This window comes from Ailuropoda melanoleuca, chromosome 7, assembly GCF_002007445.2.
Source record: "Ailuropoda melanoleuca isolate Jingjing chromosome 7, ASM200744v2, whole genome shotgun sequence".
Lineage (NCBI taxonomy): Eukaryota > Metazoa > Chordata > Mammalia > Carnivora > Ursidae > Ailuropoda > Ailuropoda melanoleuca.
Window position 1 is genome coordinate 48,103,028 of NC_048224.1, and position 23,303 is coordinate 48,126,330.

At 49.1% G+C, this 23,303-nt stretch overlaps 1 protein-coding gene across 1 annotated transcript in view; it reads right to left on the reverse strand.

The window, feature by feature from the left end:
• The window catches only part of TTLL11 (tubulin tyrosine ligase like 11), a 227,017-nt gene that overhangs the window by 127,026 nt on the left and 76,688 nt on the right, over nucleotides 1-23,303 (reverse strand). The window contains exons 3-5 of the mRNA XM_034663724.1: nucleotides 12,604-13,179; nucleotides 1,092-1,187; nucleotides 200-315 (exon numbers count right to left, since the gene is read on the reverse strand). Coding sequence (XP_034519615.1) covers nucleotides 200-315; nucleotides 1,092-1,187; nucleotides 12,604-13,179 — 788 coding nt within the window. The remainder of the gene's footprint in view (nucleotides 1-199; nucleotides 316-1,091; nucleotides 1,188-12,603; nucleotides 13,180-23,303) is intronic.

The window sequence follows — 23,303 nt, forward strand, 5'->3', positions numbered from 1 at the left end:
CCCAAACATCAGATTCATATACAAGCCTCCATCTCCTGATCTTAAGCCTCTGTATTTGGAGGCTGATATCCATAAATGAAAATATGACGGATTAGATGGTTTAACATGTACATCTCACAGTGTTACGATGTTCTAAGAATGGAATGGCTAGGACATGGGGAGCAGAGTTATAGAAATGAATGATATAAAAAGTACTTACCGGGTCTCTCTCTTGTTCTTAAGTGGGTCCATGAGGCGCAGCGTGTCCCTGATCACGGCCACCTTCACTTCCTCATCGACAAGGCTGGGGACATTTTCAAACACCCCTGGAGAAAGCTTGAATGGGTAAGGATTCCGTGTTTCAGCGGAGGGAGTGACTTGGTACCAAGCGACTACCAGCGCAAGTTTACTGGCTGTACCGTTAGGTTTTGCTTGTATGAATCTATAGAAGGGAATTTTTAAAAGGCTCCCTTCATGCTACTTTTACAATGGCAATTTCCTTTAACAAATTGACAAAAGACAAAGGGGAAATACGTAACCAAAGAGCACTATGTTTATCATCGAAATCATACATGCTTACTGTAGAGAATTTGGAAATATAGAAGGGGCTAAGAAAATTAAAAGAATCCACATAGTCCCCCCAAAACCCAATATTAGCGTTTGGTGTATTTCCTTCCAGTCTTTTTTACGTGTGTGTGTGTGTGTGTGTTTAAAGGGGGAGAGACAATATAACCACTGTTAAACGTACTATTTATCTTAGTGATTCAAGTATGTCGACATGGCGAAATCATATTCACAGAATTTCAATTAGCTCATCTCCTGGGGCTAATTAATTAGTTCATGTCAAAACTGATGGAAAGGCTCAGCTGTTTCTGTGTCTGCAGACCTTAAAAATTGAAAGAACAGCATGCTGGGAAGTTACCGTGGGTCGGATAGGTCTTATATTTATAGACTCTGCTCAGAGCTCAACCAAACTGAAATTATTTCGACTCGGCGGAAGTTGGCTGTGCCGGTTTGAGAATGTTGTATCTAGTTTAGCTGCGAGAACAAGATGAGAGCGAACACACGCAGTGGTCAGGCAGTGTATCCAAAGAGATATTCAAAGTACTTACTTCTTGCTCATGTTCGATTCTCATGCTGGGATTCGCATTTACTTCAAGTAGGATAGGCTTCAGGTTTTTCATGAGAAGAATGTCAAAGCCTAAAATCTGGGCGGGATAAACATAATTCAGGATTACTCCCTCTAGCTACCATTTCTTTTCAGGAATCGAGTATGGTATTAGGGTCATTAAGATGACGATAAATTCAAACCTGGACCCCGCCCTGGGCCTTGACCTTCTCTTGGCCACGGCCCCTCTTCCTCTGGGTGTACTTGTCAGGCCAAATGGACAGCGGAACATTTTATAAGAACCTTGATAACAGGACGAGTTCTCATAGTTCATTTCAGCATTATCAGTGACCTCTTTCTTCCTTAACAGGTTTTTTATTATGTTAAGGATCAGTAGTGGTCCATCAATTTCTCCCTCTCCATCTGCTCTCCTCTACTTAGCTGGATCTCTGAAAACCCAAGGCTACTTTTCTTAACCTCAGGTGTACCTCGGTATCACTGAAGGGGCCCTAACCGCTGCACCTCCCCCAACCCACACCTGGGAGTCAGAATCCATCAGAGTGAAACCCAGGCAAATGAATTTTGAAACCCCCCCAGGTGATTCCAATAGACCCCAGGTGATTCCGATAGACCCTCTTAGCTAAGAAGAAGGGAATATTTATTGGGCACCATTTACTATACAATGCACCGATTATTCATAATCTCATTCAATCCTCATGACAGTGTATTTGAGGGAGGGCTCCTGCTCTCCATTTTACAAAAAAGAAACTGAGTCCCAGAAAGGCCCATGGATTTCCCCAAAGACTGGCCCCTCACCATTTGCCCGATCCAGCACAAGACGAAAACGCGGGGCCCCTTGTTCAAAAAGTATTGACAATTTCACGATGGTGACGACAGAGCATTAAACCTGGCACGGAGCCCTTCTGGGCGTGGAGCGCTGTGCCCTGCACTGGCCCACACCCAGTCTAACCCCAACACCAACATCCTTGACCCCTGCCCTTCCACCCAGCGTGCAGCTTCAGGGGAGACTTTGTCTTCTGGCTTCTCTCAGTTCCTCTCACAAGCCCTAGGATGGGGCAAGCCACCCTGCGCATCTCATTCCCTCTGCCGGAAACCAGCCTCCCCTACATGAGTGCTCTTGCTCCTTCAGCTCCCAGGTTCTAATGAGATTCACGCTCGAACCATGAGGATGTCAGATTCTCGGGAGGACTCTCATGAACTCTATAGGAGGTGAGAAGGGAGAAAGCTTCTAATGGAATTGATACCGTCCCAAAATTTAAAAAAAAAATAAAGTGGAGAATAAAGGAGAGAATAAAGAGAAAAAGAAAAAGCGACAGCTGTGTCCCCACCTCTGTGGAGTCCAGAAGAAACGATGAGGGGAAATCCATTTACTTGTCTACACAGAATGTGCATTAGTGAGATGATAATTATGAGACTGTACCTTCATCCTTACTAATGAAACCGGAGCCTGAATGACCATTTTTGGGGGTAATTCAAGATGAAGCTATTCTTCAGTGAAGGGCAATAAGGATGAGGAATTGGAAAAAGTCATCCTGACTCTATTTTTCTTTTCCTGGTCACGAAAAGAAAGGAATGGAAATTTGGTAGAAAATGTTACATGCATTATAGATCCGCTGAATAATAGATGACAAGTGGCTGTGAGTGATGAGCCCTTTAAGAGATGCTGGTGACATCATCAGTCTAACTTCAGACCTGGGCTGAGGCGAGTGGTGTCGATGAGGCTACAGAGAGCGGCGGCCTATGGGGCCCACGTGTGTCATCCTTAGTCATCCGCTGCTTTTTCCTCCATCTCAGAAGCTTGGACTCGCTCGCTCTCAGCCTGGGGGATGCTTTCAGTTCAATGCACAGTGGTTTCGTGAAAATAAAGCTAGAGGAAAGCCGGAGAAGGCAAAACCTCATCAGCCATATTGACCTGCACCCACCCACGGTGTGGCATTTTCCAGAACCTAAACTTCCACGCCTGTGGCTGAATATGTAGGATCTTGTAGAGAAATGGCTTGGAGTCAGAAAGACGTGGCTCCAGTCCTGCCTCCGCCTCTCATTCCGGGTGTGCTGCTTAGCCTCGCCGAGCTTCTTACACCTCGTCTGAAAGATGGCAGTCCCAACAGCGGACTCGCAGGGTTAGCTGCTAGTGGAAGCCAAAAGTTCCCAGGGTTATGCTCATGCTGGAGGAAGTACTCAATATATGCCAGCTCCCTTTGCAGTTTCCTACGGATCCCACCACCGAGAAATGGCAGGACATGGCTTTAGAGTCCAGAGGAGCTCATTTCTATAGGCAAGTTACTCAGCAGCTCTAAGCCTGTTTCCTCATCTGTAAAATGGGAATAAGAATAGTACTTACCTTAGTCCCTTAATCAAAAAATATTTCTTGAAAGCTTTCTTATATCCCAGGAACTATTCTAGCTTCTAGAAATACAACAGTGGACTAGACAAGCTCCCTGCCTTCATGCAGCTTACAGTCTAGTGGGGAACGGGACCGAATAAAGATAATGAGATGTGAAGTATTTTGCACAATGCCTGAAACACAGTAAGCATATAATGAAGGTCAGTTTTATTGTATTTTTTCACAAGTTCAAGGAAACACAATTTGTTTTCTTTTAAAAGTTCAATGAAATATGTAGCACCAATGGATCTCAACAGAATAAGAGATCTGAGAGGAGCTTAGAGTTGATCTTGTCATAAACCTCTGGGATGTTAGAACTGGTTTCTTTGGTCCAGTGTTTTTCAAAATGGGGTTCTTTTCTGGGGGAAGCCAGATCAAATTAACTTTTACCTATTACATACAGTGGGGTCCCCAGAGAAAAAAGCTTTATATTTTTTTGGAAAACTATTAATCTAGTCTAACAGTCACTTTTTGCAGATCATAAACCCACAGCTTAGAAAGGGGAGAACCTCTCTCCAGTTTGACGGCAGAGCAGGAATTGTCAGAAAAGCGGGGGGGGGGTGGAGAGCAAGCTTTTCAATCACGTGATACTCCATCCCCTGCAAGTACTTGAGTCAGCAATTATGTGTTGCATACCTCCTACTCGAGAAGTACTCTGGGGATTCAAAGTTATCTGTCCTTCAGCCCTTCTAGAAGCTTCCAAAACAAGTTGGGAAGAAAAGGGCCCTGAGCCATTACTTGTAAATTCATACCACGGCTCCAAGCTACATTCCAATGAGAGGGGATTCTCTCTTGAGTCCTAGAACTACACATCCATCTGCATCCAGAGTAGTCCCAACTGGGAGGTTGGGTCCTCAAATTTAGTGTATCCAAACTCACTATCACTATCCAAACTCACTAGCCTCTAAAATGGTCTCAATGATCCCCACCTCCTGGTAATCATGCCCTTGTATAATCCCCTCCCCTTGCATGTAAGCTGCACCTAGTGACTTGTTTCTAAAAACTTCATAGGGCAGAAATGGTGGGATGTCACTTCTAATATTAGATTATAAAAAGACTGTGGCTTCCATCTTGGAATGCCTTCTCTTACTCTCTTGCTCACATACTCTGAGGGAAGCCAGCTGCTGTGTTGTGATCTGCCCTCTGGAGGTCCAGGTGACAAGGAACTAATGTCTCCAGCCAACAGCCAGGGGGGCCTAGAGGCCTATCCCCAGGCTCCTTCCCCAGTCAGGCCTTGAGGTGACTCTAGTCCCGGCCATCATGTTGACTGCAGCCTTGTGAGAGACTGAACAAGAGGGAGTCCCCTAAGCCTAGGTTCCTGATCCACACAAACTGAGAGATAATAAATGTCTGTAAGTTCAAGCTGCTAAGGTTTGGGAAAATTTGTTACACAGCAATAGATCATTAATACACCGCCTTTCTTGAAAACTGACTCTACCTCCTGTATTCCTTATCCACCCAATTACACAAGTCAAAACTCTCTCCTTCATCTTTTATATCTATCTGCTCACCAACCCCTGCTCTATGTGACTCCTGTACATTCTACCCCCCAAAGAGCTTTCCAGAACTGGCCCATCCTCACTGTTCCTGGCCTCCATCAGGTCTGCACCAGCTTTCACCTGGGCTAATTTAATAGCTTCTCCATTTGTTTCTTGCTCTCCAGCTCACCCCTCTAGTTCATCTGGCACAAGGGGCTGTCAGAATAACTTTTCTAAAATGTAGAGTATTAGCATTCCTCTGCCTAAAATCCCTGCCTGCAGAATGAAGCCCCAGTTCCACGGCATATCCTACAAATTCCTCTACGACTTGACATCGACCTCACACTCCAGCTTTATTTCCTCCCCCTGGCCCTGCACGTCTTGGGCTGTAATTGTGCTGAACTATTAGTAGTTCAAGGATGTTTTACTGCTCTCTGCTTTTATAGTCTTCTGTCTGAAAGACAACTGTATTGATGAAATATTTATTGAGCACCTACTAAATAACTAGGTACTGTGCTAGGGACTGGGGATAAAGCAGTGTACGAGACAAACAATATCTTGCCCTCTTGGAGCTTACATTCTAGTGAAGAGAGAGACCACAGTAAGTTAATAATTAAGGCCACAAAGAGTGTGATATGGTGGGTGGAGGGGAGGGTTGGTAGTTTAGAAGGATGACCAGGGAAGGCCTTGCCACCCCATTTTCTTCTGGCTTCCACAGTTTCTGATGAGAATAACTTTTTCATGATTCTTTTTTCCTCTGAACATAATGTATCTTTTCTCCCTAGCTGCTTTTAAGATTTTTTTTTTAATCATCACTGGTTTTCCACAATTTGCTTATGATAAGCTTTGGGTTGTGTGTGTGTGTGTGTGTCCTCCTTGGAGTTTCTTAAGCTTCTTGGATTGCATTTCTAGTTTGTATCAAATTTGGAAATTTGGGGCCATTTCTGCGAATATCTTTCTGTATTTTCCTTGTCTCTTCTACTCAGGGAATTCCAATTACGCATATGTTAAAATACTTGATATTGTACCATAGATCAGTGAGGGTCTGTTCCCTTATTTTTTCTGTCATTTTCTCTTCTCTCTGTTTCATTTTGGATAGATTCTATGGCTATGTCTTCAAGTTTACTGATCATTTCTTCTGCAGTGTCTAATCTGCTAATCTCCTTCAGTGAAATTTTCATTTCAGATATTGTATTTTCTTCTCTGGAAGTTCCATTGGGTTCTTTTTAATAGCTTCCATCTCTCCTCTTCATTAAGCTCATATTTTCCTTTAAAAACTTGTGCATAGTTAAAATAGCTGTTTTAACATCCTTTTCCTACTAGCTTCATCATTTCTGATAATTGAGTCTTTAGTTTATATTGATTTTCCCCCTTGGTATAGGTTACCTTACCTGCTCTGTGGAATGTCTGGATTCTGGATGCTGGATGCTGGGTGCTGGACAGGAATGGTTGCTGGCCATTGTGAATGTTATAAAGCTGAGTGTCTGGATTTTGCTTTCTTTTAAAAGGGGGTAGGCCTTTTTTGCAGTTAAGTTATTTGCAGATTAATTTGATACCTCCAAGGCCTACTATTTAAGTTCCATTAAGTTGGGTCTAGAGTAACTTTCATTCCAGGGAAGATTCGGTCCATTAAGGCATAACTTCTCCAGAACCTCCACTGAATGCTTCCAGTGACCACCAAGGACTATCCACACCGGCTACTCAGAGCGTGAACATCTCTCCCTGCTCTGTGTGAGCCTGGGAGTTGTTCAGCTTATCAGTTCACCGGTCACTCTTTGCCCAACTTTATGGACCAACACTCACAGCGGGGATGGCCTAACACTCGGCAGTGACACGGGAATCTCTGCAGGTTCTGGAGCTTTTTTCCTGCTCAGCTCCCTCTGTTTCAGAATTCTGCCCACAGAATTTCAGCCACCTCAGCCTTCCCAAATTTTGATCTCCATCTCTGCAGCTCATTGAGGTCACAGGGCTTGGGTTCCTCTTCCCCGTGTCCATGTCCTAGAGATTGCTCCCAGATATAAAGTTGTGGCAATGTAGGACTCAACCTCAGTTCCACTCCCCACTTCCTCAGGGATCACAGTGCCTTGTTGTCCAAAATCGGAAACCACTTATTTCATGTATATTGTCTAGTATTCTAGTTGTTTTCCACAGGCCGTTCAGTCCAGATCTGTTATTCCATCATGACCAGAAGCAAAAGTCTCAGGAGGTGATGCATGAATCAGGGCTGAATGAAGTGAGTGGATATGTCATTTGAAGAGCTAAGGAAGAACATTCCAGGCAAAGGGAACAGCAAGAACCAAGGTCACTTTTGAACAACAGCAAAGAGTGAGCAAGAGGGAGAGTGGTTGGAGATGAGGTCAGATAGGAAGACAAGGAACCGATCGTGTAGCATCTTGTAGGCCATGGTAAGGAGCCAGGATTTTAAGTGCAATGAGAAAGCCATTGGAGAGCTTGCACAAGGGAAGTAATTGGATCTGACATGTTCTAAAAGAATCACTTTGACTACAGTGAGAAAAACAGGCCATCAGCAGCAAGGGTGGGAAACAGGGCATCAATTGGAAGGCTATTGAGATGGTACAGGTGCAAGGTGATGGCTGCCTAGAATGGGACGGTAGCAACAGAGCTGGTTAGGATGTATTTTAAAGTCTATTTGCAAGACTGGTGTATGTAGCGGACCTAGGAAGGAGGGAAGGATGGCTCAGGTTTTGGCTTTGCATCACTGATTGAATGCTGTGCATTTGCTGAAATAGGAAAACAATGGCAAACTAGGTGTGGGAGGGAAATCAAGAGTTTGATCTTGGATGTGCTGAGTGTGAGAGTACCACTAGATACCTGAGTAGGAAATGAAAGGAGGCAGCTGGATATACTAGCCACAGGGCTACGTGAGATCATTTAGGGAGTGATTGTAGCTAAGGGAACTTTCCAAGCTCTGGGTGTTGGGCATCTCCAGCACTGAAGGATCGGAAGGAGGGGAACAGAAGCAGCAGCCAGTAAGGTGGAAGAGAAAGCAGGCCATGATGGGGATCCCTCGCCCCATTCTGCTTGGCAAATTCTGCTTCGCGCCTGAAGCTCCGGCTACAACAGCTCCTCCTCTGGGAAGCCCTCCTTGACTGGGTCAGGCAAAGGTAATTACTCCCTTCTCCGTGCTCTCCCAGCATCCTGCAGAGGCCCTCCTCCAGCTTTTATGACAAACAGTTGTGATCCCCAGGTGCCAGTCTCCCCCACTAACCTGCGCCCCTCTTAGGGGCAGGGACCGTGCCTTTCCCATGACTGCCTGCCCCACAGCTAGCTCGGGGCTTGTCTCAGTGCGTGCCTGGGGAATATTCCAAAGGAAGAAAAAAGCTTATGTATCAGAAGTGGTCAAGAAAGGCTTTACAGAGAAGGAGGGATTTAAGCAGCACCTTGGTGGGAGCACTGAATTCCAAAAAACAGTGAGACTGGAGAGAGAGCACGCCAGGCCGAGACCAAGGAGGGCAAATGGGCAGGCTCAGGAAAGCACCAACGACGTCTAAGAGACAGGAACTGCTCTGTGTGGCAGGACAGATAAGGAAACCGAGGCGAAGAAAGGTTCACTTGCAAGCTCACCAGCTCGCGTGGCTGGGAGGAGGAGCTGGTATTATCTCAGACCCAGGGCACCTGAGAGCGAAACCCAAGCCCTCGTGTGGCCACAAGGCTGCTGCTTCATCTTCCCAGGGGCCGTCTGGGGTTAAAGGGGAGCAGGAGATCAAAAGAACGAAGAAGAAAGAGAAGCACCTTAGGCTTCAGGAAAGGTGTCTCCTCCAGACATCTAAAGGAAAGGATCATGAGCCAAGAATGAGACACAGAGCTAAAGGAAGATAGCCACGGAGCAACAGAACTGGGAAAGAATGTTCTTGAAAGTGGAGCTGGAAATCTTTCCTCTGCGTGTGTTTTCCTGCCACATGAATCATCTACCCCCACATGGACCTGACTGCCAAAGCCAGGGTCACACTGCTGCCCTCAAGAAGACTGCTGTGAGGATGTGTCGTAGGGGGCTGGCTGAGCGATGGCTGCCGGGGGTGGGGGTGGGGTGGGGAGGGGGCAGGCCGCAATGACAGGGCCGCCCGTGTTCCTAGGCAACAGATTACAGGAAAGCTGCCCACAGCCTGAGCCGCGCCGGCAGCCTCTCCGGGCCACCACAATTTCCCAAGTAGTTATTGTGGCTATGATTGGAAAGGGGTCACAATCACATGTTTCAGATAAATGTAATGTCGCTGGCTAGAGTTTATGTCCCGGAATGCGGCAATGTGGGCCCGGCCCAGGCTACAGGCGAAGGGGGCTTCCTGACAAAGAAATCATTTCTTGTAAGTGCACAGAACATTATAGTTTGCAAAGCCCTTTCTACTCTTTATCTCACATGCGATGGACACCAGCCCTGTGAGGAGGCTGAGAAAACAGGCACAGAGAAGTTAAGTGACTTAGGTAAGGTCACACAGCAGCTCCATAGCAGAACCATGCCCTTTCCCTCAATATTTGGGTTTCAAGTTACTTCAGGGATCTGAGACCCGAACTAACGAGTGTTTTACCAAGTGATAAGAATAAAGAAAGTAAGAGAGGACTCCAAGGGGAAAAAACTAGTATTTTCTCAATCACTGTGAATCTGAAATGCATGGTAAACCCAATTTCGAACATCTAACACTCTACACCTTGTCAAAGTTTCTCACCCACAGTTCCTCACGCTACTCCTAAGAAGGCAGCTAGGGAAGTGAGTGTGGGTCGTGACGACATTTGCCCGGGGTCGTACAGCTGCAAAGGGGAAGAGCTCCTCCTTGGAGCGTTGCTTCCAGTCGCTGCTCATCCCCTGACCCCGGGCCTGGAAGTAGTTAGTGTGGTCAAGCAATGGAAAACAGACATGGGGCTGTGGTTCCATCTGCTAGACGTCATCTGTCCAAACCAGTGGCTCCCTCCCTGTCTGTCCTCCCATTGCCTACAGCTTGGGCCCCAGCTCCACCCCAATGGTTGCCCCACGCAGCCGTCCACAGCAAGACAGGCAGCAAAACCACACCTTGGCGCTCCCCCCCCCACCCTCACTGCCCCAGGGCTCCGTGGCTTGGCTGTGAATGCCGGGCCCACATGATTCTCCTGAAATAGCTGTCACCGTCAAACAGATGTGGCCACACGGTCCCCCGGGATGACCCCTGGCTGCCTCCACGTTGCAACTGTCTCCTTTGCCCTAGCCTTTGGATGGCTTGGGATCAGACTTGTTTTCTCTGGTCCCATCTCCGAGTTCTGCCCGCTTACCCTTCCCAATGCCGTATGCTACCTCCCTGATGGCTGAGCTGGACATCCTACCTGGGAACCAAAGCCTGGGGTCCAAGGGCCCAAGGACAGATCTCTAGATCTACACCCATCCATCAGAGTCCCTGCCCCCCTGCCTCTCCCCTCCCTTCTTGTTCCATCTGCCTGTTGCTCTCCTGCTACAGTCTTGGATGGAGGACGAGAAACAACCCAAACAAATCGTGTGTATTGATATTGGCATAGACAGCAGTGCACGTGAAACGGGTCCCAACAACCGACCTCAACATGTGGTGGAAAAGAATGTTGAAAAAGACTATACACTTGAGAGAAGCGTTTTTGTAAAGCTCAAAACCAAGCAAAACAAAACAATATGCTGTTAGGGATACATTCGTGCATAAGAAAAGTATTTTTTAAGGCAAGGGAACGATAAATGTAAAATTCCAGACACTATGACCCTGGGGGTGGGTAGAAAATGGAGGGGGGCAAGCACAGTAGCTAGCAAGCGATCTTGGGTAGGGAGGTGGCGTCTGGGATGCCCGTTATGTTGCTCTGCTCCAAAGCTTACAGATGGGTTCTGTGTGTTCTTTTTATATATTCACCTGCCACAAAGTAATTTTAAAGATTAGATGGGGAGGGTCCCAGAGGTACTCCTTCTTACCATCTGCTCCCCACTCTGATTATCTGGTGGCAGGAGCCCTGGTATCTACTGAGTGCCCGGGCTGCAGCCCCGCCCCACGTCATAGCTCTACTGTCCCCCTCTCCCCCCACCCCCGTGCTCTGGCTCGGGCCGCCATGCTGTGGCCCCGGCCTCATCACTCCCTTGAGGACCATCCTCACTGATCACCAAGCACAGTGGGCAATTTCAGCTCTGGACTCATGTGACAGCTCAGTGGCATTTGCCACTGCTGATCCCTGCCTGCTCCTTCTCTAAGCACGTCTTCCTTGGCACTCAGGATGCTTCCTCTCCTGGTAGCCCTTCTGTGTTCAGGCCCCTTCTTGTTCGCCACCTCTGCTGATCCCTCCCCCACCTGTCCCTTACCCAAATAGTGGTGCTCACAGGAGTCTTTTGTGGCCCCATCTCCCCTGCAGCCTCACATGGCTTCTGTCATCGTCTGAACGCTGATGAGTTCCCAGCCCAGCCTCGGCATCTCACTCCTGAACTCCAGGCCCAAATGTCCAATTGTCCACTCAAACTCTCCACTTGGATGTCACATAGGCTCTTCAAGGGCATGTTCAAGTCCAACTCCTGACCTTCCCCACACAAGTCTGGTCCCCCTTCCTGTGGCTTCTATTCATCCAGCCAAGTGCCTAAGCCACCTGTGAGTCAGTCTTGGTTCTCCCTGTCCCTCACTGCCACCGTCTCGCCGCTCCCTCCAGGCCCACCAGGCACTAGCCCGGGCCGGCCACCTCCTAAATGGATCTCAGATCTCTTCTCCCCACCAGCCCCGAGACCTTCCTAATCCAACTGAACACTAGTTCTTGCTTGTATGAAAGCAGTCGGTCCACTAGCCACCGCCCTGCTCCCAGCCTTGTCCAATCCTCTCTCCACCATGCAGCTGGTCTGGTCTTTATAACGTGCAAAGCTGAGCCCACCATTCCCCTGTGAACAGCCTCTGGGGGGCCCCCCTGCCCTCAGCCTTCCGTGACTCAGCCGCTACCTACCTCTCCCGCCTCCTCTTCCCTCATCTCCCTCCAAGCTCTGCCTCAAACCCCACCTTCCAACCACACCGAACCTCTTTCAATTGCTCAAATTACATGACTCCCCTCCACGTCCCCCTGGGGCTGTGAACGTGTCCCCCCAGAACACTGTCTCCCCAGCCCTATCTCTGGCATCATCCAATTACCACTCTTTCTGCGAAGCCTTCCCAGACCACCCTCACTCCCCCCCCCAGAAAACGTCAGACGGTACCACTGGGTCACAGTGCCCAGTCCATCTCTCCCTCTACTCTAGCCCTTGGGATACTTTATACGAGGTGCTTTTTAAATGATTTGTCTCCCATATTAGTAAATTCCATGCCTCGGCCAGAGGAGACCTGACTCTCTGCGCAGTACAAGGGGCAGTGTCTGGCCCTAGGAAGCGGGTGGTACAACATGCTGGAAGAAAGGATGAATAAATAAATGGCAAGCACTGTGCTTGTGTTATTTCATTTAATTCTTACAAGAATCCTTTCAGGGAGGGACTCCTCGTCTCATTTTACAGGTGAGAAAAGGGAAGTAACTTCCCCCAAATCACACAGCTAGCAAACAGACAGTTGGACCCAGGTTTAACACCAAAGGCCACACCACCCCGCCCCGACCCCCCGTCCCACAGGAAGCCAGGGAGCCCCCTCCATGCCCCGTGAGATTTGGAAACTCAGGCTGGGACTGGCAACGGTTACCTGGAAGCACGTGGGCCCCGGCCTCCCTGCGGGGATGTCCGACTGGTAGAAAACTTTGAGCTCTGGAGTCAGGGCAATGACAGTCTTAATCACCAAGGAGATGATATCAGACCACACCTTCTTGATGTCAACACCTTTGGAAGACAACCTACAGAGAATGCTAGAGAAAGTCCTTTTGCTGCCCGTGCTAGTGCTGTCCGAATGGACAAAGTTACCACTGTGGATGTTCAAGGAATAGTTGGTTAAGTGCATAAAGATGTGCTGTAGATTTTTGGGGCTGGGCTCCTGATACGGCTCTGTACAAAATCTAGAGAGTCCATCTTTGGCTATATAAATCTCTAAGGGGTCTAAGGACTTGAGTAAGACATACAGACGAATGTCAAACTTGAGTTTGTCGATCAGAAGAGGTTTGCAGATGTACTCCTGGACCACCGCCGGCCGGCTCTGGAGCGTCCCTGCCAGGCGGATGTCACTGGGGTCTTTAATGAGGTAGATGCCATCGCCCTGACAGCCACTGTCAGGTTTCACAATAAAAGTGGGCTTCCAGGAGGGGTCGCCATCTTTCACCATTCGAACCTGGTGGGGAAAAGAGAATGGTTAGTGTTATATTCTTTTCCTCTCTGGACTCCCAAACAGAGCAGGACCTCAGCAAACGTTTGGTGAAGGAGTGACAAAGGGAGACCTGCCTGGGGGAGTCTTCACAAAGCGGCGGCAGGGATAACACCGGACTAGGTACCAAGATCATGACCTAAGAACTGTGCTCAGTCTTGTCCTCCAGGAAGGGGACGGGGAGGGCCGTGGGTCTGCCATCACAGGAGCTAGGTCCGAATCCCGGGTCTTCGTCAGTTATGAGGTCCATTTAACTCATGACAGCACGATAATGGTGAGGAGGGGGAGAGGGAGGGAGGAGAAGGATAATGGCCTAGCACCATTTTTTTTTTAAGATTTTACTTATTTATTTGACAAAGAGAGAGAGAGCATGAGTGGAGGGGAGGCAAGGGGCAGAGGGGAGAGGGACAAGCAGACTCCCCACAGAGCGGGGGGCCCAACGCAGGGCTCAATCCCAGGGCCCCAAGAGATCATGACCTGAGCTGAAGTCAGACGCTTAACCGACTGAGCCACCCAGGCGCCCCGGCCTAGCAGCACTTACGAGTGCCTGCTGTACGTCAGTTACATATGCTGACCCTCACGGAGAGTATGATTCTCTTTTCACAACACAGGGAGCAGAGGGGGCAAAGAGGTTGTTACCAGTGTGGGCTCCATCCTGGCCCTGCTCTTCCTGGATGACCTTGGGCAAGTTACTTAAGTTCTCGTGACTTCCTCATCTGTAGAACAGGAGTAAGATTGTTCTGAGGATTAAATGAGATAAGGAATGCAAAGGTCCAAGCACACAGAACCTGACCCGTGAAAGGCAGCCGTGAAGCCCAGCTCTTCCTATTTCTGAAAGCTGAAGTCACTTGTCAGCTAACTGAGAGGCAGAACTGGGATTGGAATCTCCATCAAGGACTCTAAAGTGTCTGCACCTTCCTCTCTCCAACCGGGTCTCTGTTTCCTCCTCTTAAAAATGCGGATCTAGGGGTGCCTGGGTGGGGCAGTCAGTTAAACAAGTCTGCCTTTGGCTCAGGTCATGATCCCAGGGTCCTGGGATCGAGTCCTGCATCGGGCTCCCTGCTCAGTGGCGAGCCTGCTTCTCCCTCTGCCTGCCATTCTCCATGCTTGTGAGCTCTCTCTCTCTCTCTGACAAACAAATAAATAATCTTTTTAAAAAAATAAAAATAAAAATGGGGATCTACAAACCTACCCTCACTAGGTCACTGTAAAGAGGAGAGAAACAGATGTGCAAAGGGCCGAGCAGGAGATCAAATGTGGAGCTAGTTTGGGGAAACGTTCGTGTTATCATTTATCTCTCTTCTTTGGTTCCTCCAGCAGACCTGGCCCATCCTCCTTCGGTCTGCTGAGATCTTTTTTGAAACTAGATTCTGCCATCCATAATATCTGCTATCTTCCCGGCTCCAGGTCAGCAGGACACTCACATAATTACCCGAGGGCACTTGACCAGTCCAGACAGTCAGTCTGGATCTGCAGGTCTGCATGATTCATGCGCACCCAATTCCCCTGGACACTCGTCAGGTCCTCTGTGCAGCCACGGAGAGTGCACGGACTTGGACGGAATGGCAGGAGAGGGGGCAGGAGCTGGAGGAAGCCTGGAGGCAGATATGAAAGAGGGAGCCAGTCTCTCTGCAGCTTGTGGCTGCAAGAGCTTGAGAGTGGGCTCTGTAACTCAGAGCCATGCCCGGGGGGGACCAAGGAGGTGGCGTGCCCCCCCACCCTGCCCCCACTGGACTCGCCCCAGCCCTCCACCTTTGTGGCTGCAGTTCAGCCCGGGACATCTGCACTTTGGGTTTCACTTATCTCTCTGGCCAGCCGATATTTCTAAGTGAAGCTTTTGCCAATTCCTTGGGCACTATCGGTTACTCCGGGCTTGTAAAAGATCTTTAACAATGGAGAAACACTTAAAACCTTAATAATGGTCCACATCAATTGTTCCCCCTTGTCAGCAGGATTCGGGAATGGAAGTTCACAAGAGATCAATGCAAGCCTCCCAGGGCCCTCCACTGAGCCTTTTTTGCAACTGTGACCTTGACGTTTCTGTAGTTATTTAATATGCATCCAAAGCATTCCTACATTTGGCCCTTCACAGTAAATATAAGCACGCTGGAGAAATGGCAGTCATGGATCAAGAAGTGAAAAATGTCAAGTTTGCACTGATGGATAATTTTTCCCCCTGGAAAGCTTTTACTATGCTGAAGATACTAACAGTTCAATATATTATGGGGAACAATATTTTCTCCTTTGAATTCAGTGTATATGCCTTAAATAAATTAAACTACATGGTCAATAGTCTCTGTCATTCATCGCATTACTGAATATTTCTTCTGCTCTTCGCCAGGGTAGGACCATACAAATCATGATTATTAATACTAATGGGATCATTGAAATTTTAGAACCGGGAGGATCGTCAGAGATCAATGCCGCCCAGTCCTCCCATAATTCAAACTGAGAAGCTGAGGCTCCGAAAGGTGACATGACTTGCCTTGGGTCCCCTAACTGGCTGGTGGGATGGCTCAGATGAGAAGTAAGGTCGTCTGATCTTACCGCAGGTTCTCTATGCCCACTTACCTCTTGTAAGATAAATTAAAAACCTATTTTTCCAGGACAGTAAGGGAAGATTCTCTCATAACAATGTTGGTATCTCAGCTCTGGGTGCACACTAAGGAGCCTGGCCCCCTGGGCATGGCCTTCTTGGAGCTGTAACCACAGATGCTGAGTTTGCCAGGGCTTCCCCAGTTCCAGAAGCTTCTGACCAGGTTCCTGCTTGTTATAATATAGGTACAATCTATGGGAAAGCCTCAGAGCTTTGAGTTCCCATGGCCACCAGATCCTTCAGTGGCTTCTATTTTTTTTTTTTAAGATTTTTATTTATTTGAGAGAGAGAGAGAGAACACAAGCAGGGAGGAGGGGCAGAGGGAGAAGCAGACTCCCCGCTGAGCAGGGAGCCCAATGTGGGGCTCGATCCCAGAACCCTGGGATCATCACCTGAGCCGAAGGCAGCTGCTAAACCGACTGAGCCAGGAAGGCGCCCCCAATGGCTTCTATTTTTAAAAGGGAAAGAGATTTTCCAGAATTCATATTCACCTCTTTTCTGAGGTTTTACTCAAGAGTGACCCTTTCCCCCCAGTTATTAAAGTTAAGAACTAATGCACTGGCTCTTAGCAAGAACACATGAGTTAGAATAAAAATATTGTCTTTCTAACTAGGCCCCAGCCCCAGATTTAATTCTGATTTAATAGATCTAGAGACCTAGGCATGTGTACTTTGGAAAAAGCATGAAGGGTGATTCTGATGTTCACTGTGCTTGAGAATCACTGAACTAATGTGTATTAAATAAAAATACAATCGGGGACCAACGTATCAAATGAAGTTTTATGCACTGATGTTAACCTGAATGGGAGGAAGGCCAGCACGTGGGCTACAGCTGCTGGTATCTCCATTTTTACCCAAAGCTGCTGTTGGACGTGAAATCCATTATCTTGTAACTATGCACGGATGACTGAAAGAGATGCAAAGAGGATGTGGTGGCCTGATTGCTTGGCACTCATCCGGCCTATTGAAAAATGTATGTGTCTTTTACTGCCCCCTAGTGGATATTTAAGAAATGTGACATGGAAAGACCCTCCCCCCCGCCCCCCCTTTCAAAATTCCAGCAGTAACCCGCTCTACTAAGATGGTCTTAAAAACTCACGGAACAAAGAGCTCCCTCTGTAGACTGTTAAGGTGAGGTAAGATCATACTTTGAATTCATCTCTACAAGGCCAGGGTTGGCCAAGGTCACATTCAGTGTTCATGCTCTCTGTTCCTTAAATATATTTCAAGTGTTCTTCCTACTACACAGATGGGACTATCTGTTAAAATTCTTAGTATGTATAAAACTTCTAAAATTATGGGCAGCATGAGTATGAAATCCTGTAAATATATACCACAAAAACACCCATGACTTTTCTATTCTTTACTGTGTTTTTTTGTATTTTCCCAACTTTTCATTAGGGGGGAAAAAAAAAGATGAGTAGCAGCGGTCGGCAGCAGCCAAGTGCCTCTAAACGTATATAAGGAATACTTGTTGGCGAAAGGATGCTTGTACGTCCCCGTTCGGAGCAGCGCGACTCACAGGAGCCAAAAGGTGGGAGCAGCCTGAGTGTCCATCGACTGATGAGTGGGTAAACAAAATGTGCTATCCGCGTACAATAGAAGACGATTCAGCCATAAAAAGGAAGCAAGTTCTGACACCTGCTACCCGGGCGACATTATGCTAAGCGAAATAAGCTGTCACACACAAGGACAAAGCCTGAATGGTCGCACTTAAATGAAGCACCTAGAGGACTCAGAATTCACAGAGACAGAAAGTAGAGCGGTTACCAGAGACACAGAGGAGGGAGAAGTAGAGAGGTGGCTTGTGGGGGCCCAGAGTTTCAGTCTGGGGAGACAGAAAAAGTTCTGGAGATGGAGGCGGCGAGGGCTGCACAAGCGTGAATGCATTTGATGCCACTCACTGGACACTTAAAAATGGTGACGATGGCCAGTTTTATGTGAGGCGTGTTTTACCACAATTTTTTTACCTTGTTAAAAATATTTAAAAGAATAAAGAAACTAAATAGCTTTTGGTGAGTTGGAAAGAAAACTGAAGTAAAAAAAAAAAAAACCCAGAAAATGTGGGTTCTGGCCTCCGTTTAATGAGGCAATTTCTGACTGTGTGACCTTGGGAAAGTCACCTAACCTCTCCTGGGCTTTGTGGTACTCACCTATAAAATAAAGAGGGCACACTAAGGTCCCTGGCTTCTGCCGACTAACAGGGTCTGAACAATGATTTATCTTGACATCACCCAGTTGAAGGCTGTGTTACAAACACCAAGTGACATTAATCAGCGGAGAGCCCACGCTGCGGCGATGAGTGCGTCGGGAGGGCTACGAGAGCGGGAGATCTGGATTGGAGATTTACGATGCACTTGAGGCAGTCGGCTGGGCGTCTAGGGGAAGCAAGCTAAAATATTTTGAGAGAGAAATTCAGCAACCGGAATACTAAGCCACAAAACATGATTAGCAACGAGGGGCAGCTAAGAGGACAGTTTCTGAGGAAACACGGCGTCTGCAGTCCCGGGGAGGTCAAAGCCGGTTAGAACGGTCCTCTGTCGCTCAGGTGGCTTTGCACCCATTCTCAGCAGCTGAGACCCTCGGTGTCGCAGGCACCTCTGGAAGACAAGCCGATGTCACAAAGCACATGTGTGCAGGGACCAGCCCCTTCCAGCCTCGGCGGACTGAGCCTTGCGCCCAGGACAAAGCCCTACCCCTGGCATTCCAGGTGACCTCTGAGTCAGCTGAGGAGGACATAGTCCGCAGTTAGGCTACTGAGGGCCAGACAGGAAGGGGCTGAGTGGGAGGTAGACAGAGGCTGCCAAGAGGGAGAACCAGGCAGGCATCGCGCTGCTGCGGCGGGGTTTATAAAAGTGGGAGAAAGCGGGATATATCGGGGCAACTGCCAACAGTTCAAATGGCTGGAGCGCAGAGAGCAGCGAAGTGGCGGGTGCACTGGGAATCTCACCAGTGAGATCTGCCGGGGCCAGGTACTGACAAGCAGCTTCACACGCGCCTCCGGGGCACTCATACATGTATCATCTCATTTAAACCTCCACAACCCTGTTTTACAGCTCAGGACATGGGGGCCCAGAGATGTTAATTAACTTGCCAAAGGTCACACAGCCACTAGGATGGGGGGCCAGGATTTAAGCACAGGCAGATTCCAGAGCCCCTGTCGATAGTGAATGAGGGAAGGACTGAGGAAGGGGATGGAAGAAGACCATGACTGGGTGTGAGGAGGGGCCTGACAGGGAAGGGCCCTGAATATCATTTTAGGGAGTTTGGACAAGGTCCTGAAGTGATGGGGAGTCACTGCAGAGCTTTAGAAGGAAACAACTTAATTAGACGTATACTTAGAAATATCCTTCTGGCTGCACAGAAAATGGCCCGGAGGGGGCAGAAGTGGGGGCAGAGAGGAAGAGCCTGAGGCTGAATGGTGGAATGAGGGGAGGAGGAGGCAGGTTTGAGAACATTTTGGAGGTAAAATCAACAGAACTGGGTGACGAGGTGAGGGAGAGAGGAGCACTACTGGGACAGCTCTCAAATATCTAGGGGATGGTGGTTATATTCACAGGGAAGGACAGAGGAAAGTGAAAGATCTCGGGGAGGCCAGGGGGAGAGAGGGGAAGGGGGTGGGGGGGCTAGAGGGCACACAACTGGAGAGGCTCTGCGGCCACTGGAAATGTGCAGCTGGAGCTCGGGAGAGACATCTGGGGCCATCAGGTCCCGGCACGATGGCTACAGCCTCCACGATGGGCCTGCTTCCTCAGAGACAGCAGAGGCAGGGAGAAGAGCCCACGTGGGGACGAGAGGCTGGAGGAGTGGAGGAGATCACGAAATGCCTTCTATTTGTACTTGGTCCGCAGGCAACTGGTTGATTTTCAACCAGGGGGTGGCAGGCTACCATACCACTCACACTCATGGGGAGGATGGTTTGGAAGAAAAGAGACCAGACGCAGGAAGATTGGGACTATCAAAGTCTTGAAGGCCTGGGCTGGGCGGGGGAAGTGAGGCAGAGGTGGGTTTGGGGGCACCCAGGGTCTGGGTGCAGGGGAAGGTGAAAGAGGGGGCTGCAGCAGTGTGGGGCACGGCTTACAGACTTAGCGGGTGCAGGAAGGGGAGCGGGGCTGGGGTAGGTAGGGGGAGATGGGGAGATCACTGCATTGACTGAATGTTTACTGAGCCATGAAGCCAAGAGAAGACTTCATCACCACCCCTTCCCGTTCACCGGAACCGGACCATGTTGTCCAGCATCTGTCATACAAAGGGCTCATTTTGACTCTTGCAGTGACTTTCGAGGTATTAGCAAAAGTAAGAACTGCTGTCTGGCAGGGGTGGGACTCGAGACTCTGATTTTAAACTCAGACATGGAATATCCTGAACTGGAGGAAGGGGATGTGAATTGGCCTCTCAGGCCGGTGGTTAGCGGGAGGACGGCAGGCCCGCAGCAGAAGCAGCACCCGCCCCGCATGGGCGCGCATCTTGCACTCCCTCGCTTTCGAAGCCTTCGAGTGATGAAAACTTTAGTGGCGAATTACAAAAACAAGTACAAAAACCTCTGTTCATTTTATCACGATGAGTATCCTGGGTTTACTTGAACAGTTCAGAAGAAACACCGTGAATCAGTCCCCAGGAGTGGTAGCTGGCCACTCGTGTGCAAATCCCTGGCATGGCTTCAGAGGCCCTCCTTCTTCGGCAGGCTGGCCCTCGCCTGCCAGAGCCACAGCCTCAGTTCTCCCCCTGCCTCCCCTCCGTCCTGCTTTCTTGCCTGTACACCTTGACACTGCTTCCTACCTGCCTCCACCCACCCCATCCCCCTCTTTGCCTGCAGGGCTCCTACTCAGCCTCTAAGGCCCAGCTCAGAGGTTCCCTCTGAGACTCCTTTCCTGGCTTAGGCAGAATGGCCACTCTGGTCCTCTGTGCTCCCATGGCTGTGGCTTTCTACACCCTTCTACAGCACATCTCTATCACTACTCATGTGTCTTTAAGTTGATAGCGATCTTGCATTACAGTGACATAAGTACTGCACATGATGAAAGCTAAGAACGTGGACGTGACAGCCAACAGCCTGCAGGGCTACAAAGCCCAGCACCGCTGCCACTTACTAGCTAGGTGACCCTCAACACTTTCCGTATCTCTCTGTGCCTCCATTTGCTCATCTGTGAAATGGGAGTAATACAAGGGCCTCTGCCATAGGGCTGTTGTGAGGACCGGGTCAGGTAGAGAATGTAAAATGCCACAGCAAACATAGCGGGCTATTACTATTATTTATGGGTCTGTCTCTTCCATTTGACTCTGTGTTGAGGGTAGAGACCATGCCTTATTTTAGTCACTCTCCCTGGGACGTAGTGGGGTGGATGCTTGGTAACCATTTTACGAAATACTGTGAAGAAGCTTGATTACCGTGGCATTTACGAACCGCAGGGACGTTACCTAACAGACACACAGCGACAGATGCCAGAGACACCAACTTCTCCTGGAGAAACGAAATTATTTTATCAAGTTGAGAAAAGTTTCCTCTAAACGACCATTTGTGAAACACACATTCCGTGCTATGAGCTTTGCAGTCGTGATCTACTGAATCCCCACGGCAATCCTGCAGGGAAATAGAGCCTCCGAGAGGTGGAGCCCCAGGGCCAAAGCCACACAGCTAATGAGCAGTGACATGACTGGAACCCAAGCTGATCCGATTCAAGAAGTCTGTGATCTTTCCATGACAACTACATTCTTTGGGAAAACTCAGAGCAGTTAACATGCAGGGACTTTTGTTTCACAGGCCAAGTAAGGAAGGAGACAGACGTAGGAAGACAAAGTGATAGCCACTTAGAGCGGTGGCCTCTCGCTTCAGCTGGGGCCGGCCGGTGTGAGAAGTATGACTCCATTCAGCCACAGGGTCCGGCCAGGCCCAGGAAGGATTTCTCTCTCTCTGTCTCTGTCTCTGTCTCTGTCTCTGTCTCTGTCTCTGTCTCTCACACACACACACACACACACACACACTTTGTAAACAAAGGAACTGGAGACTTGCTCAAGGCCACACAGCTAGCGGCAGAGCCAGACCCGAAACACAAAATCGCTGTATTTCTAACCCAAAATTCCTTTCACTATAATTGATTCAGTCGTCTGAAGAGGTCCTGGAAATAAGTCCTCTCTCCTCGTTCTGAATAATAACATAACATTTGTTGGGTCTTACAATACATGTGGACGCATTTCAGAGCGATCCACTCTAGGGAGACGGAGGAAAGCGAGGCCCAGAGGGAACGGAGCCCGCGGCCGATCGGCTGGAAGACGGCCCCACAGCAGCCTGGGCCCAAGCTGCCTCGTCTTTGGAAGAGGCTCTCCTTGCACGTGGGAGGTGCGGGTGCTAATGATCACAAAGACTGAGAGGAGCCTCTCCACGGATTCCCCCCAGTCCAGCCTCTTGTCAATGCAATTTACTGGCTCCCACTCTTAGAAAGCAGCATCTTTATGTGGGCCATAATCTAGCCATCATTAGTGAGCAATCAAAAAGCCACTCTAGAACACACCTGGGACTATAAAACTTGCTTAATAGGAAGGAACCAGTCATGTTGTGAGACTGCCCATTTTCCTCTCAGGTCTCCCCTCAACACTGGGAGAGAGGACGCGAGGACAGCAGGCTCACCAGCCAGTCGGTCAGCCGAGCCTGGCCTCCCCACCGTCCCCCCACCACTCCCCAGTTCCCTGACCAGGCTCTGACCAGGCTTGCTGGGCTGAGCACATGGGGGCCCTGGGCTGCAGCGCCCCTTTCCCACCACCAGGTGCATGCCTCCTGGGTATCTGCGGGGAGCAGCAGAGCAGAGGGCATGGGTTTAGGAGTCAGACCGACCTGGGTTCAAATCTCAGCGTGGCTATTTCCAAGCTGAGCCTTGGCCAAGCTACTTAACCTGTGTGTATTCAGTACCCCCACCTAGAAGACAGGAAGAACGGCGCCTCGTACCCGTGGCTGCTGTGAGGATTAAATACTATCTTGCATTTCTATTTAATGCAGTATTATTTTTTATACTACTACTTTTGGTTTCATTGTGCTTGGTTTCTTGTTATTCTGCCCTGGTCTCCCGGTCATCCTCCAGGCTCCATACTGCGGCTCCTCCCTGACCTACTTGGCTTGACCCAACACCGACTCCACTGTCCGGCAGCACGGTCCCCAGGGACTGGGCCCGTCTCCTGACTGCCAGCTGCTCCCCGCTCCCCTCCCACAGCTAGAGTCCAGCCCACAGCCTCGTGTGATTCCCTGGCCCCACGGGCCTCGCTTTCCTACCTCCCTTCCCCACAGTCTCGTCCTGAGACCCCAGAAGGCATCATAGCTGAGCCCACCTGGAACACAACACCTGATGACTCAGTAAGCTCCCCTTCCAGCCAAACTCTCGCTTTTCCAAGACTGAGGGATTCCTGCTAATGCACTGGGTAAATAATCTTTAGCTCACCTCCACATTAATGCCTATGACCACATTATAATCCAAAGCACTTCAAATCACCAGCCTTCGCTTTTCCTT